Source organism: Toxorhynchites rutilus, chromosome 2 (genome assembly GCF_029784135.1).
Source record: "Toxorhynchites rutilus septentrionalis strain SRP chromosome 2, ASM2978413v1, whole genome shotgun sequence".
In the NCBI taxonomy this organism is placed as follows: Eukaryota; Metazoa; Arthropoda; class Insecta; order Diptera; family Culicidae; genus Toxorhynchites; species Toxorhynchites rutilus.
This window is the reverse complement of record NC_073745.1, coordinates 178,905,521-178,923,116: the sequence shown is the minus strand read 5'-3', so window position 1 is coordinate 178,923,116 and position 17,596 is coordinate 178,905,521. Positions and strand designations below refer to the sequence as shown.

Genomic DNA, 17,596 nt, shown 5'->3' with positions numbered 1-17,596 from the left:
TGCTTATAGGCCTTATATCAACATTATTAATGCATATAAACATTAATGAAAATAAGCATTAATGAAAGTCCTATATGCGCATTTAATGCTACCATATAATGCCTACAAGCATTAAGATAAAACATATGAAAATAACCATTAATGAAAGCCCTATATACGCATTTAGTGCTATCATATAATGCTTATAAGCATTAGGATAAAACATTCATGCATTCAGCATTAGATATCTGGATGCAAGTGTTTGTCTCAAAATAAACATAACATGGATATTTTATGCCAAAAATATGCTTCCAAGCCGGCCAGCAAAACCCGCTCATACATGATCTTTTTGAGCAGGCATCTGAGCGGTTGTTTTAATATGACTATTTTCAACTCATTCCTCTATATCAACAATGGTCCAGATAGCAAAGGCACAACAGAGAAACACACATGTTGCAGAAGTACCCCGGTTCGAATCTCATAAGGTAATTTATAATATAATAATTATTTCTCATTCCAAACAGTGTGCCGTAGATCGAAATAAAGAAGAATACTGTTATAACCTCAACAACTTGGCAATAATCTGCAATAAATCTGTGTGGGTGGGCCCATGAAATGTATATGATTTTTTTTTTGTTTTCTGTCGAATGATTTCAATGGCTTTTTCGGAAGAAAAACATCTTGACGTTTTTATGGAATCATATTTTAGCATGAATGATGCTTATTTAAGCCTGCCATCACAAGTGATTTTTTCAGATAGCCATAGGTAAGCTTTAGTAATGCTTATTTAAAGCTGTAACTTAAGCATTAAAAGAGCCCTATATTTCGCCTTTTTAGCATTATATCCACCCTATATTGGTTTATAGCGCTTGATAAGCATTTATTCTGTATTCTATATGTGGATACAGTGCTGATTTAAGACCATTTCTTAGTGCTTACTGGTTACCTGGGTTACCTGGGCTGACCTGACCTGAAACGCAATCAGTTTTAACTGTGAGGGAGCGCAGAAAAACCGATCGATCAGAAGGAGAAGAGAAGGTGACCAAGAGAGTATCAGCATCGAAAGCAGCCGCCACACACACACATACACGCGCGGAATTCTTTTCGTATGGATGCCATTCAGCATCGAGAAAATTCCGGAAAGATCTAATCGTTGCTGAAAAATAATCTGTCAGTTCCACTGGAAATTGAAAAATACATTCATGTGAAATATGATTTTGTAATTTTTCAATCAAGTGTAATTAGCTGGAAAGCTTCTGAAGATTATTCTTCCCCATCAGTAGGATATTTTCGTATCCAATATTGTATGCGCGCGCAACGGAAAATGTTTCGTATCACGAAAATTATATAATTTTCAGTCGATTATTGCTCAGTCGCCGAAATTTTCATACTCAGAGAGTTCATTCCCCTCTAGTTTGCCTTCCAAATTGCCATCGTAAACCACACCATCTCTCGATTCAATCACGCACGAAAAGCATACTTAAGCGATATTCTGGTGGTGAAACCAATTCATTTTTCGTGAGGACATCGACAAGCAACATCGTTACTGAACGAGCTGAACGTTGTTACCAGTGTGCGGTAACATATGTATTTACTATGTATGAAGTCGGCTCATTATTGTATTCACCACTCGTAACGCTTGAAACAAATTAATATTTTTCGTTTGAAATAAAATTTCTATTTTATTCATAGTAAAAGTACAATCGATACGTTATCCTAAAATACATTTCAGTAAACTCGAAATATCATTTATATAATTTAAAACCTTAAGCAACCGCCACCCAAGCTACCCAGCAAACATTAAGTCGTATGAATAGCTATAATTGGAGGCGATATACATACAACCAAGACACATTTGTATGATATATGATGCAGATAACTAGCATATACACACAAAAGTGGAGGCGATATACGTATATGCCATATTTTGTACGCATATAAAGCCGTATATAACGGTATGCGATGCTTTTTGGACTGATATGCGATTTGATACGACAACGTTACCACTCAATCCATCGATGACATGGAAAATCGTGTTTTTGCAATTTATGCGATTTTAGATATATATGATCGATATTTTGATTGATATTTTATGCGATTGTGATTTGATACGAAATTATATGTAACTTATCATGTGCAAAGTTATACGATTTAATGTTTGCTGGGTAGCCACCAGTCACCCAAGCTACCATGCCATATTCACCACAAACAAGGATCCGGTTCCCGCCATGCCTGATCAATAGGAATGGGAGAGATAATAAAAGGACGTAGGATGACGTGGAGAGGATTATTCGGCCCTCGAGAGTCTAAGAGGCAACACGTTGTTAAACCACATGTTCTGTGGAAATTATTCGCCGATTATATCACGCATCAACGGTGTGACTCGAGTGAGAAAGTAGGGATCGAAATTCCTGTGGAAAAGTTCCAGAAAACGTTCGAGCAAGTGAACGGAAAGCCGTGTGACAGTTTTCAAAGTGCCACGGCCTACCCCCAAGAATAGTGGAGTTATTTGAGAAAGCGTACATCTTGTGACGTCATCACGCGCAGCATTGCGTGACAGCAGAAGTTTTCCCGCCGGAATACCGGCAGTTCTTGAAGAGGAGTCATCCAGGACATCGGGTACCAGCAACAGCAGCAGCAGCAGGAGACGTGGCGTGGTGGCTTGGGTGGATCCGGAGACAAACAAAATTCATGTGAACAATAAATGTTAAGGTTAGTTTAGTCTAAAAATCTAGTTGTCGTGATTTAGAACGCCTCACATCCGAAACGACCCTGAATCTATGAGCTAGATCCCATTGTAATTAATGGACAAAAAAAATTCAGTATCAACGTGCTGGACGAGCTGGACGGCGAGGGATCGAGGGATTCATTATCTGGCCTGACCTGACCTGAAATGCAATCAGTTTGTTTTAACTGTGAGGGAGCGCAGAAAAGCCGATCGATCAGAAGGAGAAGAGAAGGTGACCAAGAGAGTATCAGCATCGAAAACGGTTCGCCGGGAAGACATCGAAGCAGCCGCCACACACACATACACGCGCGGAATTATTTTCATTTGGATGCCATTCAGCATCGAGAAAATTCCGGAAAGATCTAATCGTTGCTGAAAAATAATCTGCCAGTTCCCCTTGGAATTGAAAATTACATTGAAGCGAGTTTATTTTAATGTTTTCTATCCAGATAATACTGCGAGCACATACATTTGGTTTTGGGATTTGTCAAGTGCAGTTAGCAGGAAAGCTTCTGAAGATTATTCTTCAGAACAAGGTTTTTTTGTATCCAATATTGGATGCATAAAACCTTAAGCCTCCAACGTAACGCTCTCGTTTTCGAAGTCCCCCAAATATTCATTTATTCATTCATTCAGAATGGATTTAAATTAAACTAAAACAGACCAAAAAGTAGTACATTTTTCGATGCGAGTAATATGAACAAGTGGGGGAATATAGAATTTTATCACTCGTGAGAGGAAGAATTTTATTCAACCAAGGTCGGAACTCTTCACAAATATCCGTTGAATGATGAAAAAATCGAAGTAATCCACCTAGAAGTGATGTTGTGCTTTTCAGCTGTACAAACGATCAGACCCTCAACTATTTTGCTTTGTTACCGTTTGTTTATTGTCGATAATGTTTATTTGTAATATATCAGTGCTTATGCCATAAAAATACTTATCACAATTGTGAGGGATTAGGCTAAGTAACATTTACATACTCACATAAAAGCTAGAATGAAAGAAGAGGATGCAACGAAAGTAGAGATGGAGTTAGATATAAACAATGATGAATATATAGAGGAAAGCAGGAAAGCGATGAGCAGCGTGCAGAGACCCCCTTAAGCCGGCGATTAGGAGTCCAGCGGAAAACCACACCAGACACCGACACACACTCACACAGATTTGTGCCGGATGGATAATGAAAAAGAAAAAAATATATACACACTTTTAAATTACACTCCACATCCGAGCCTTGATTAGCGTTCCCCCGAAGAGCGGACCCTGAGAGCGATTGGCCTCAAGCTCGAACTTGCTATCATGAAAGAGGCCTTTAGAGTCCAACCTCAAAGGTTCATGAGGCTTAGACCAGGAACCGAGGTGTTGCGGGAGGTCCATCTGTTCCCCGGAAGTAATAGCTTTCAGTTCTGTGATATCGTTTTGCCGCAAGCGCACTTTTTGATAATCTTCGATTATAAGCTGCATGGCGTGATATTTATGTATTTATTTATCGACATCTTTGGCACAAAGTCATACAGATTGGTTACGGACACTATCGACAATATCGGTTTCGTTTTTCACGTTTCAAAGCAGTTTAAAGATGTGCATTGCATCGAGGCACTCTACTGCGTATTGGTACGTCCAATTCTTGAGTATGCTTATATGGTCACCATACTACAAAATAGCATTCAACGAATTGAATCAATTCAACGGAAATTTGTCCGCTTACGCCTTACGCCTTACGAAGTTTACCCTGGAATGATCCTCTTAATCTTCCCAGTTATGAGGACCATTGTAGACTGATAGGGCTGGACTCATTACGTTCTCGAACATTAATTGTCCTGAACTCCTTCAGTTAAACCATTTTTCACATTAGTCGAGGTAATTTGCGTTCTAATAATTACTGGTTCCTCCCATCATTACGCACAAATTACGGATTCAATGAACCCGTTTCAATCATGTGTCGTTTTTTAACCGACGTAGTTTTTGTTTCGATTGTGATTTTTTTCGGTCGTCCCTTAAAACTCTGTTTTCTGTAGTCCTCACATAGATTTAGTTTACAAATTAATTAGTTTTAAGAAGTTTTTTTGTAGTAGTTAGTTTCGTTCGGGTATTTATGTGAAGCCTGTTGACGTTTTGTGAATAAATATAAATGTAAATATTTCTGTCAGCTTCTACACAGTCCACTTTTGGTGATTTGATTTCCGTTTATAGATGCAGGGCATTTCTTAGGAATAGAATAAACAGACTTTCCACAGTCCATCTCACTCCCACTGGCAGCTGTCCGTTTTACTCAATCAGTACAATTATTTCAATAATTTAAATTTTCCACTCAGAAATAAATTTACTTTTTCGAACATACCTAAAATTGCTTCTCTGTTAACTTACAAACCGAAATATAACCATCACCGTATCGAATTTTGAAATTAAACCACTCAAAATACTAAATATATGATTTTCGGCTTTTAGTATTTATTGTCATAGGTTGGTTTAATTATTATAGAATAACATGTTCTCATTATCAGAAAGTTAAAATTCATGATGTAACTATACAAATCAACCACCTGTCCCACTGTCAGTCTTACTCGCACCTCTCCTACACCGATTCAGTTGGACCTGTGTTTGCAATATCAGCCCAACCCGACCAAACTATCGGTCGATAAAAAGTCTGCAGTCTGTGGGAGCTCTAACTATGAACGATCGATTTATTCCCATTGGTAGCAGAACATTCCGCCGAGATGTGGACACCACCAAAATATGTTAGAATTTTATAATATTAAAAATGCACGATATTGTTTTCTTTAATGTGGTTTTCGATCCAGCTTCCTCTCTTAAGTTAAAACTCGATTCGTTTTTATCTTTAGGAATTTGTAGAGGTTCTGCGGAAATGGAAGACGAACAATGAATTCTTAACTCTTACAAGAAATGTCCTGTTCAAGAAAATGTGCTATTTTTTAATGCGTTTCTTGCGTTGCGTTTTCTTTTATTCCATCTGTTATTTTATTAGGCTTATTTAGCAATTCAGCTGTGACAGAGCCGAATTTATTCGTGTACATTTTTTTCTAACGATAAATTGGTGTATATAACACAATAACCATTGTCAGGCGTAAGAGTATTCCTTCTTCTTCTTCTTTCTTCTCGATACACATGTTGCCTTTTTCGGCGTGAAAATATTCCTAATGTTCGAATGTCAACATTTTTCATTTTAATTCAACAAATCAACAGGTATACAGAACCCTAATGACACTTACGTACTAATTATAATTATAAACTTATTAGCTAATAGGAGTGTTTGCTATTGAAGTGATGTATCGCTTCTTAAGTACTGTACGAGATACACAGAAATCAAAACAAATACTGTGCCTATTGAATATTCGACACATACTCGACAATGGCTCATGATAACCGTAGTTCGTACGGGACAACTGTATTTGAAGAAAGTTGTGAGACCTCAGAATTTCTGTTCGGTTGTTCGGAAAGTTTGTGTCAATGATGACAATCAAAGCAAGACGCTGATCAAGAATAATCCTTGGTACACGGCACATGAGTAAACAGCTTCATTACAAGTATCTAAAACCACATTTGAAGCTTGGTAAAACGTTGTAATGAGATCCACACTATTAGACCCAAAACATTTGATGGATCGCATCTCCATTTTTCACGTCATAAACGCAACGAGAACACACCGTTTATGTAGTAAATTATAACGGGTGAAAATCAAATCAAATCATCAAATCAAAAAAAAAGCAAAAATCAAAAATAAAAATAATAAAAAATTTGTCAACGATCATACCATGTTGTAGAACCGGTGTTTCTCGTCCGATCACCGAAGTTAAGCAACATCGGGCGCGATCAGTACTTAGATGGGTGACCGCTTGGGAGCGTCGCGTGTCGTTGGCATTTGTTCTCAAATGGGGATCAACACTAGGGTAGGAGCCTGCCCGTTGGTCTCAAATGTTCCTATCTCACGCCTCCACGAAGATCACATGACGACATTTTTTGATCGGGCGTGAACTGGAAACACACACTGTGGTATCCTGAATTTAGAGTGTAGTTCTGCTAGTGAAAGGCAAACAAAGGGAGTGCTGTTTAACCTGTCAATGAAGATAGACGTGTTTGGAAGAATAGGAGTTTTACATGGAATAGATTCCAGTAGTTATGGAATATCACATTGGCGATCCTGCCATGATGGAAGTGAGCAGGAAGAAAGTGTAATGTTTAACAAAAAAAAAGATTTTTCCGCATCCGATAGGCAGTGTTTTGGAACAATGAAGATAACGGTGATAGAGGAAATTATATTTTCTCTGAAGTGCTGCTAGTAATGCAGAAAACATAAAATCCAACTTGTTGCACTTTATGTTGTGTGAAATCATCTCGAGAATAAAATAGTTGAATCGGTTTGAGCCTAAGACCAACGCGTACGTATTAGTTACATATATTATTTTATTCAGATACTATATTGAGTCGGGTTCAGCCCAAGGCCAATATTTGGATAGATTTGCGCCAAGTGCATTCAGTTCAGTTGAGTCGGGTTAAGCCCAAGGCCAACTAGTATATATGCATGTAATCACATTAAGTGTCATTTATATACCATATTGAGTCGGGTTCAGCCCAAGGCCAATGTATGGTTAGATTTGCGCCGAGTTCAGCTCAAGGCCAAAATCGTTTCATTTGGAGCAGTTGAGTCGGGTTAAGCCCAAGGCCAGCTTGCAAGTGTACATGTTCTTATATAACTTATTGAGTCGGGTGAAGCCCAAGACCAATATTTGGTTTGTTTGCGCTGAGCTCAGCTTAAAGCCAAAATTATTGCATTTGAAGCAGTTGAGTCGGGTTAAGCCCAAGGCCAGCTTGTATGTGTGCATTGTAGTACTTACTTACTATATTGAGTCAAGTAAAGCCCAAGACCAATATTTGGTTGGAGTCGTGCTAAGTTTAACTAAATCCAGTGCAGTTGTTTTTCGAGTCGAGTTATGTTCAAGACCAATATCATGGTGTACGGTTGAAGGTGCGTTCACAATATAAAACGGGGTGATCAGAGACGATTGCAAAAAGTTTGTTCAATGAATTGGAAAGCGGTATCCTGCAGCTGATGCAGTTGTTTTTATGAGTTGAAGAAATTATTTCGAAAGGACGCTATATGTAGAAGTCTACCTGCGGTTGAGCATAGTCGTTAAGTTTTGGAAAGTGTTCTATGTAAAAAAATATCTACCTTTTTGGAAAGTATGCATTGTTTGAAATATTTGTGACATTCTTGTGCCAAGGTACCGATTAGTTCGATATAAATTATAGTATTGATGAAAACATTGAGAACCGATATGTAGCAGCATCTATGAAAATGATTGTAAATTTATCAAACATCAAGGTATTACATATCCCTATGTCTCATAAACGCATCGGATGATGGACAATTCTTCGTGGTTCCTCGTAGCAGCGAAACGGATACGTAAGTCAAAAATAGAGCTCTGAAAAGAGTGTATTGATGATTAATTATATTGGAGGGAAGAATTGTCAAAATATTCAACGTGTTCATTTCTCTGTCACGTTATGAGTTCCGAACAATAGAACTAATGGAACAAACCTACGCATGAATAAGTGACAGATGCATGATGAAGAATTTTGAGACTCAAACCCGAAAGCAACATTTTGAAAGGAAAATTTATTAAGAAGTTTGAAGGATTTATCAAGGTGGCTAACAAAACAACAAAAATACAAGGTCGACAAAAACATTTTAATATATAGTTGAGAGGCGAATGAACTGCAAGGTTCTTAAACGCCTCTTAAAAACAAAAATAAGAAGATACAATAGCTGGAAAGTAACGAATGCTAACGCTGATGGAGCAAATAATTTTAGTTAGCATTAAGAATTGAATAAACATGAGACGGACAATATATTTGAGTTATTTTTCTTTTCGAACCAATGAGCGCCAGTCTCTTTTTCATGTTTAGTGTTTTTGGAGGATGAGGATTCCTTATTACAGCAAACCAATCAATTGTGTGTATTGTGATACTGCGGAAGTCAATTCACCTGGATACTGACTACATACTGACATAACAAGAACGCTATTCGATTTAAATCGGAGGTGAATGAATCGTATGGTATAATGTATCCGTGAACAAAGAAAAGAAGAAGAAGTTCTATTGAAAAATTATGAACTGAATTCGTTAAATAAATTATTTTCTACTACATTGTTGTTACTGCCAGGGGAGGATGTGGTATCCTGAATTTAGAGTGTAGTTCTGCTAGTGAACGGCAAACAAAGGGAGTGCTGTTAAACATGTCAATGAAGATAGACGTGTTTGGAAGAATAGGAGTTTTACATGGAATAGATTCCAGTAGTTATGATATATCACACACACCTGATCTTGGCTCCGAGAACGGGTGTCGAAAGTGGCTAAGTGAGGGGGTGCGAACGAGTCAGATCGCTATATCTCTCCCGGGGAAGGCCTCCCGGGTCATTGGAGGCTTAGGGGTGGGTCTGTCTCCATGTTAGGGGCGGCACCCCGAAAAGGTTCCTCTGGGAAGGTGGGACTCTAATATACCTTGCCGCCCCGCTATCTCCCGGGCAAAGGAGATACACCCATGAAATGGAGCTACGATCGAGAAGAATATTGAGAATGCGATCACCCGAGGAGGGTCCCCGAACTGGAGCTGGTCCTGGAACGGGCGTAAGAGCGAGCGGCCAGCGGCTAGAGGGCGAGATGCAAGAGCGGGCCAGCAGCCGGGTTCAACCCGAAGAGCTACCGCCACACGGAAACAGCAGCCATCGACATCACCCAAGAAACGCTGCGCCTGCGAGACGTTTGCGGCTGCCAGACGACAGTAGTCCACACTTGTGGATACCACTAGGCGCCGGATCATGTGGACACACGAAATGAACGAAATCGTGATCCGCGTCTATTACATCTGCACTGCTTTAGAAACGGACATGAGCAGCCGCCCTCGAATACTAACAATGTTCGAGAAAGCGCATCCAGAGTTCGTCGGGAGGCTTAATCGAAACGCGATGAACGCGAGCCGTAGAGCGTTAGTACGCAACAACATGCTCTCCCAAACGCAAATCGTTGAGATCAAGCGGCAGGTTGTAAGGGGGATCCTGCTCGGGTCTTCAAAATCTCCGACTTTCGCGCCAGAGGACCACGGCCCTCTGTCGGGATTCAAAGTTATAGTTGCCCGGACTAGCGTTTTCGCATGGCCACGCGACAGTATCCACCTTCAATTGACCTTTCAACCAACTTACCGACCAACTTACAACCGATCCGAAATTTTCGATTTCGGAAACAACCAAATCGACCAAATCAGTTAGATTACCTCACTAAAAATTAAGTAAAATTAAAAAAAAAAAAAAAAAAACTAATCCAGAAACTTTCCTTCTTTCAATCGTCTATTTTTTCCAAATTAAACCTAACTCCTAACGATGACGTCGCTCTTAGCCCTGCTCTATGTGTATATCCTATCTCTATAATGGTTTTCCCTACTTGGGAGGGGTTTGTGTGCGCACACTTTTGTTTCAGGGTACTCACGAATCGAACGATGACGTTGCAGCACCGGTGATGGAACGATGGAGCAGCCTGATGTTTGCTGATGCGCTCGCACACCGTTCCGCTCACCGACGTGAGTTTTCGGGAATCTCGCTGGCGTTGGCAGCCTTTTCCCTTGACTGAGGCAAAACCACGGTGGAGTGTTGCCGTTTGTAGCGTACGGCAGCCGTGGGACCGAGCTTCCTCACCGATGACCAACGCACTCCAGAATGGCCTATAGTAGTACGCAACTACGAGGCGATAGTCCACTCCGGGGGATTCTACCGACGCACCGATTCACAATGATGAATTGAATAAACTCCGGACGCGGAGCCACAAGGCTCCGTTCACTTGGTGCGCAAAAACTGCTGCAACCGTATTTCTTGTAGAATTGTTCTACAATAATCTTCTATTGTTTTTTTGATTCCACACAAACTCACGATTTTTATTTAAAAAAAACTCCGAAAATTTCAAAACAACTATTTAAATTTAACACTCCAAGAATCAACTGATTCGCTCGGCGGCTCAGTAGGAAAAGATCGAGTCGGTTTTGTTTCGTGAATTCGAAACCTATCGAATATTCTAGAATACCTTTTTCTGTCCGTTTTTCTTACTGCTTCCGGTTTCACGAATATTGTTCGTGACTTAATTCCCGCCGCGTCATTTTTTGAATATGGAGTCTACATCGATTTATCACTTAAGTCTGATTCCAATAGGTTGTCTACTACTAGGCGTCAAATCTACTTAAACTCTATTTGAAACGACTATGCTCGTTTCAAGGTGCAGAGAGAAATAAGCTCCAGGAACAACAGAGCAAGCGATGTGTCGAGACGAAGTTCAGTACGGCTGAGCAATTCATTCGCGAATGGAGCACGCGAATCAGCACCAGTGCAGGCCACAGTACAACAACCCCCTGAGCCGGAAGACCCACAGCCAGATCAACAACTACTGCGCGATCTGGACTTCCATTACGACGAGGCGATCTCACAGTTCCGCGACACAGACCCTGATGGCGTATAAAAGAGGAAGCAGATCGGCGAAATTATGTCGCCAAGTTGCTGTGATACTGGCTTCGCCAGCTGGGAGCTCACCAGCCGACGGAAAAACTCGACACACTGGTACAGCAATTGAGCGTCCTAACAAAACGGCTGAAACGTTACTCTGACTCTGCAAAGCGCCAACAACAAAATCGAATGTTCAGAAATAACAAAATTGATCCCGTCGTCGTTAGGTTCCTGCAGCATGCGATGAGGCAGTGGAACACGTCTCTGCACCTTAGTGATGGGGAAAATGTGTTAAAGTCTAGAACGCTGCAGATAAAGAGGGGGATATTCCTAGTCGACTCTTTCAGCCCGCTTTAGTTTCGTCTGGCACTGAACCCCCTCAGTAGGACGCTCAATAGAAACGGTCATGGCTATAAAATAAGGTATGGTGACGGCGCCCACGAAGAAGTGACCCATACCTTTTACATGGCAGTCTCAAGGTCTGCGCTGATTCACGTCAGCGTCTAGGTGTAGCTATCCGGGTTGTCGAAGATATAAGCAGGAACATCTGCATGGAGTTCGGCCTCGACAAGTCCCGCTGTGTCCATCTGCTGAAAGAACAACTCACCGAATCCGGAGGCTACGAGGTCTATGACGGCGAGTTTATTGAAGATGAATCCTACAAATACTTTGGATTCCGACAGCTCACTGGGATTCGCCACTCCGACATCAAGACGGAGCTGCGAGACAAGTTCTTGAGTCGAGTGAACAGTGTCCTGAGGACTTTTTTCAACACGGGGAACAAGGTACGCGCGATCAACCTAGTATAGAAAAAACAGAAAGTGGGTTATATCTATGTTATAACCGCAATGGTGACGTAGGACTATCGTTGATTCAGTGATCCTTTGTTTGAAGTTGAATCTGAATCCATGCTGAATGAATGAATAAATGAATATTTGAGGGACTTCGAAAACGAGAGTGTTACGTTGGAGGTACAAGGTTTTATGCATCCAATATTGGATACGAAAATATCCTACTGATGGGGAAGAATAATCTTCAGAAGCTATCCTGGTAATTGCGATTGATTGAAAAATCACAAAACCAAATGGTCACAGTGTTACATGGATAGAAAACATTCAAATAAACTCTTTCACGTGAATGTATTTTTAAATTCCCAGAGGAACGATTAGATATTTCCACATTTTCCTCGATACTGGAAGCCCACCAGTGGTTAATGCTAATTCGATAACCATTTGTTAATAGCACTTGATTGAAACATATTTGGTCACAGTGTTACATGGATAGAAAACATTCAAATAAACTCTTTCACATGAATGTAATTTTAAATTCCCAGAGGAACTGGCAGATTATTTTCAGTAACGATTAGATATTTGCACATTTTCGTCGATACTGGAAGCCCACCAGTGGTTAATGCTAACTCGATAACCATCTGTTAATAGCACTTGATTGAAACATATTTGGTCACAGTGTTACATGGATAGAAAAAATAAAAATAAACTCTTTCACATGAATGTATTTATAAATTCCCTGAGGAACTGGCAGATTATTTTCCGGATCTTTCTCGATGCTGAATGGCATCCAAACGGAAAGAATTCCGTGCGTGTATGTGTGTGTGTAGCGGCTGCTTCGATGGTCACCTTCTCTTCTCCTGAAGGATCGGCTTCTCTGTGGTCCCTCACAGTTTCAAACAAACTGCTTGCGTTTCAGGGCAGATCTCGATCCTTCGCCGTCCAGCATCCTCAGCAACGATGTTGTCTTGTCGATGTCCTCACGAAAAATGAATGCGTCTCACCACCAGAATATCGCTTAAGTATGCTTTTTGTGCGGGATTGAATCGAGAGAAGGCGTGGTTTACGATGGCAATTTGGAAGGCAAACTAGAGGGGAATGAACTCTCTGAGCTCGGAACTTTCGGCGACTGAGCAATAATCGATTGCGGGCGCATACAATATTGGATACGGAAATATCCTACTGATGGGGAAGAATAATCTTCAGAAGCTATCCTGTTAATCGCGATTGATTGAAAAATCAAAAAACCAAATGTATTTGGTCACAGTGTTACATGGATAGAAAACATTAAAATAAACTCTTTCTCATGAATGTATTTTTAAATTCCCAGAGGAACTGGCAGATTATTTTCAGTAACGATTAGATATTTCCACATTTTCCTCGATACTGGAAGCCCACCAGTGGTTTATGCTAACTCGATAACCACCTGTTAATAGCACTTCATTGAAACATATTTGGTCACAGTGTTACATGGATAGAAAACATTCAAATAAACTCTTTCACATGAATGTATTTTTAAATTCCCAGAGGAACTGGCAGATTATTTTCCGGATCTTTCTCGATGCTGAATGGCATCCAAACGGAAAGAATTCCGCGCGTGTATGTGTGTGTGTGTGTGTGTGTAGCGGCTGCTTCGAGATCTTCCCGGGGTACCGTTTGTGGCATCACTATCCTCCTGATGGATTCATGTCTGGCCTAAGGTGCACAAACAGGCTCTTGGTGACACCGTTCATCCGCGCTTTCATGATAAACGAAGAGCTTCACCACAACAGCGACAACATGCTCCAATCGCTGTTCAATTAGAACTGAGTGGATTTCCGAGCGGCGCTCGCTTATATACCGATTGGTGATTTCAATAGCCTGTTTTGAAAGCAATTTTAAGACTATTGAAACAAGTTTTTGGATGAAAAAGTAACAAGTATAGAACGCGTAGACATTTTATCTTTCGAATGAAGTGTTTATCATACCATTTCGTTCAGTTGTTTAGGAGCTATTAACGCTCAAAATCTCGGTCTCCGGCGTAGCGCTTTCGTTTTCGAAACTTTGATTTTACACCCCGGTATAGAAAAGAAAGACGTAGTCCTACGTCAAAAAAATGAGTCATTGAGAATATGAGTCATGATGATTATTAATGTTTCATTTCGTTTCATTTTTGTGATGCGATGTAATGCCGTAAGTCCTCGCACGATTGTCGCTGCCACCATCCTAGTATTGATATCCGCCTTTGTTCTTGTTTACGATCGTATCTGACTTTCGTTCGAAATATATTCTTGTTTTCGTGCGAATCCGTTAGAACAAGACCTTTTTCGAACGTAAAAATGTCGAAGAAATCAGAACCAAGAATTCATGCATTACTCAAATTTCATCAACGCAACAATGAAAGTACCACCCATGCAGTGATCGTACGTTAACTGGGCCGGAAAATCAACCCAAATTATCGAATTTCACTCGCTAACTGGGCTGCAAAACAGCAAAAGCAATACTTCAAATTTGAGATGACGTCTATTATTGATACATAGCTGTTTTGCAGTCCAGTTAACGAATGCCCTGTTAAAGATAAGTACAGCAACATATTCAATTATACAGCGAAAAATGATATCAGTACTACGAGGATGCATGTGTGAATTGGTGGAGACGTTGACGGAACGTAGACGTTCTTTTCCGTAACATTCTATGTGAATTGCACATTACTGAGACCGACATCACATCGAATCACAAAAATAAAACAAAATGAAAAATTAATAATCTTCATGACCCATTTTTTTATTCTTTATTTGAGAGGCTTTCAGCCTCCTGGGTTGGTTCGCCTCTGTAACGACGGCAATAGACATTGCCGCATGGTCTATGACGTAAAGTATACATAAAAATTTACAAAAGCTTGAAATTGAACGAACAACAATTTGAACTAAAATAATAACATTAAGAACATTTTAAAACTTTATGACTTTATGACTCATGATCATGACTGATATTGATAATTCTCAATGTTTGAATACCTCCTGTACAAGATTGAGCAGTAGAACCAACACAACTTAAGCTCGAATTATCCGAAAGATGGAATACTGATTTAACAAACGAACGAGATTCGCAAGAAAAAAATGACGTTTCGTAGGCAGTTGAAAAAACGCATTCATACGAAAACTAGAATGGGCGTTTCGTTTAAATTGTTCAATTTTCGAAAGTTGGAATGGATGGACTTAATTCGTACGAAAACAAGAATACAAATGGGGCATACTTTCGAACATTTTCTATTCGTTTGAAGACAAGAATGAGGGTGCATAGGTGGCCTTACACTGTTTGTCCGGAGGTCAAATATTTTAAACTTTTTGACAGATAAAGTATGGTTGGAATTTTGTGCAAACACTACTTTGTTTACCACTTTGTATCGAACATGGGAGAAACTCGACTGAAATATTTAAGGCAACCTAAGCATGTACCGACAGGTTTGACAAACAGACCGAAAAATAATTTCAGGCATCTAATAACCGAATTCCTATTTTCTTGTCGTGTTTTGTATCGAATATATTTGGTCAGTACGCATTGATCAAATTTTATCTATAAAAAAAGTCAAATATTTGGTTTCGGCCAAACAATGCTTGAGCACCCTATATTCCTTGCATTTTCACTCTGGTGTGAACGGACCTTTATTTTGACGTTTCAAACACGAGCTGTCAGCAATGAATTCTGTCGACGTCAGATTTAAGTATTTCTATGAATCATTTTACAAGCAGCAATCTATTTCAATCTGAAGAACTAAACATTATTTGGACTTCTTCATTCAACACCAGTATCAAGATGACCGAGTTATTAAGTGTTCCTTTGAAAAAACCAGCGGATGTCGATTTAATAAGGCCACTGAACAATTTAATCAAATGTTCGTACAATAACCTAGGCCCGGAAAAAATAACAGAGCTTGACGAGGCTGTAAATAAATTTAGTCAGCAACGGAATACTGCAATTTGGAAAGTTTTCGATAAATATGAGAGCTCCCTGGAAATAATATATAGGTAGGAACAATTTCTTTACTCAATTTTTAACAACTCGTCTTTTTTTTTTATTATTCATACTAGTTACTACGACCAACTTTGTGCTCTCGAGACTAAAATTTCGGAAACCGATTTCCAAGTTCCGTTCAAGTGGAAGGATGCATTCGATAAAGGCTCTATTTTTGGAGGACGATCAAGTTTAAGTGAGTTTATCATTCGCAATTATTTGTTTATGCTGTTTTAAGATTTTTGGACAAAATAAGTATAATTGTAGCAGACTTGCTCTAATTCGCATTTCCTTGTTACATGTTTCGCTAAAATAACTTATACATTGATATGTATGAGTCTGATACAAGATGCAGGAATTAACAAGTGGTTCGTTATTGAGAATATCTAGACGAAAAATAATTTTTGCGAGACGATTTAATGGAACTAAATTTGATTACATCCACATTTTTCCCCTAAACCCTGTAGTTTGCAGGATGGGAAATTGACTACCGAGATTTGTGAGGTGATTTATTCGTTCGGGAAAAGGAAAGAAAGATGAGAAAATTGAAACAAGAAGAAACAATCTCCCTAATCCATGGTACACTGGCTATCCAATTGGGATGGGATTGGCGCGAATCGCTGTCTTAGATCGCACGAAAAGGAGGTGTTATTCCTCCGAGAAGGATGAAAGAATTCATAGCTAAAGCAATCGCGTCAGCATGTTTTCTTTTTAGTCAAAGTGTATGGTGAGGTCTGTTTAGATGTCCATGCGAGGATCTTGGATTGCATTTCTTTTGCAAACTAACTATAACGATTTTGTGCAGTGATACGTCGACAGCACTTGGTTTAGCAGATGATTACCGAAACTCTCGGAAGCGAACACATTGTCACGGTCCTTGTTTCTGATTTTTGATCAAGAGCGTCGATCCCTCCAGTAGGTGATAGTCATATAGTCAATTTTGAAAAAATGGCACTAACTGCTTTCCAATAGCACCGCTCCGCGTCATCACAATCCAAGCGTACAATCGTGGAAAGAGAGATCAGTTCGTGAAGAAAACAAACTTTTGGGCAGAGCAGAAAAATCACAATCGAAAACATATCCTATTTAGGATAAGACCACAACTATTTTATCATAAAATAGTGACATCTTCGATATTTCTATCTTAATTAGACATCAGGGGAGATAATCGTTGCAAAGAGGGTCTACAGCGTATCTCCACTCGTTTATATAGGCAAATGTCCAAGTAGTTTCACCGTAGGAACTTGCCCTTGAGTTTTGGAAGTGGACACATTTCGTCAACTAGTGACGTAGCAAAAACATCATTGAGATGATTCGCGGAGCGGATTATCTGTGAACGCGAATTAAAAAAAAAACGATCTAGAGAGAAGTTAATTTTAATGTAAGCACCAGCACCAAGAGATAGGCTCTGTGGAGACACGCTCGAATTGATTAGCCCCTCGCACCAAGTATACACGCACACACATACCATCATATATTTCAGGCAGTTAGTTTTTCAGACTGAGAAGTTTCAGTTAGCTTCCATCAGTCGACGCTAGAACAAGAGAATAAAGAATTGTAATTAAAATAAAACGTTTTTCCTCACTCGCGACTCGAATCCCACA

General features: G+C 39.7%; 1 protein-coding gene and 1 pseudogene across 1 annotated transcript in view; both read left to right on the top strand.

Moving 5' to 3' along the window:
• Window positions 1-6,468: 6,468 nt before the first annotated feature.
• Window positions 6,469-6,589, top strand: LOC129772040 (5S ribosomal RNA; annotated as a pseudogene).
• A 9,087-nt stretch (window positions 6,590-15,676) lies between these two features.
• LOC129770000 (programmed cell death 6-interacting protein) overlaps window positions 15,677-17,596 on the top strand; it is a 50,645-nt gene continuing 48,725 nt past the window's right edge. The window contains exons 1-2 of the mRNA XM_055772572.1: window positions 15,677-16,006; window positions 16,070-16,188. Of these exons, the coding sequence (XP_055628547.1) occupies window positions 15,711-16,006; window positions 16,070-16,188 (415 nt within the window). The 5' untranslated portion in view covers window positions 15,677-15,710. The remainder of the gene's footprint in view (window positions 16,007-16,069; window positions 16,189-17,596) is intronic.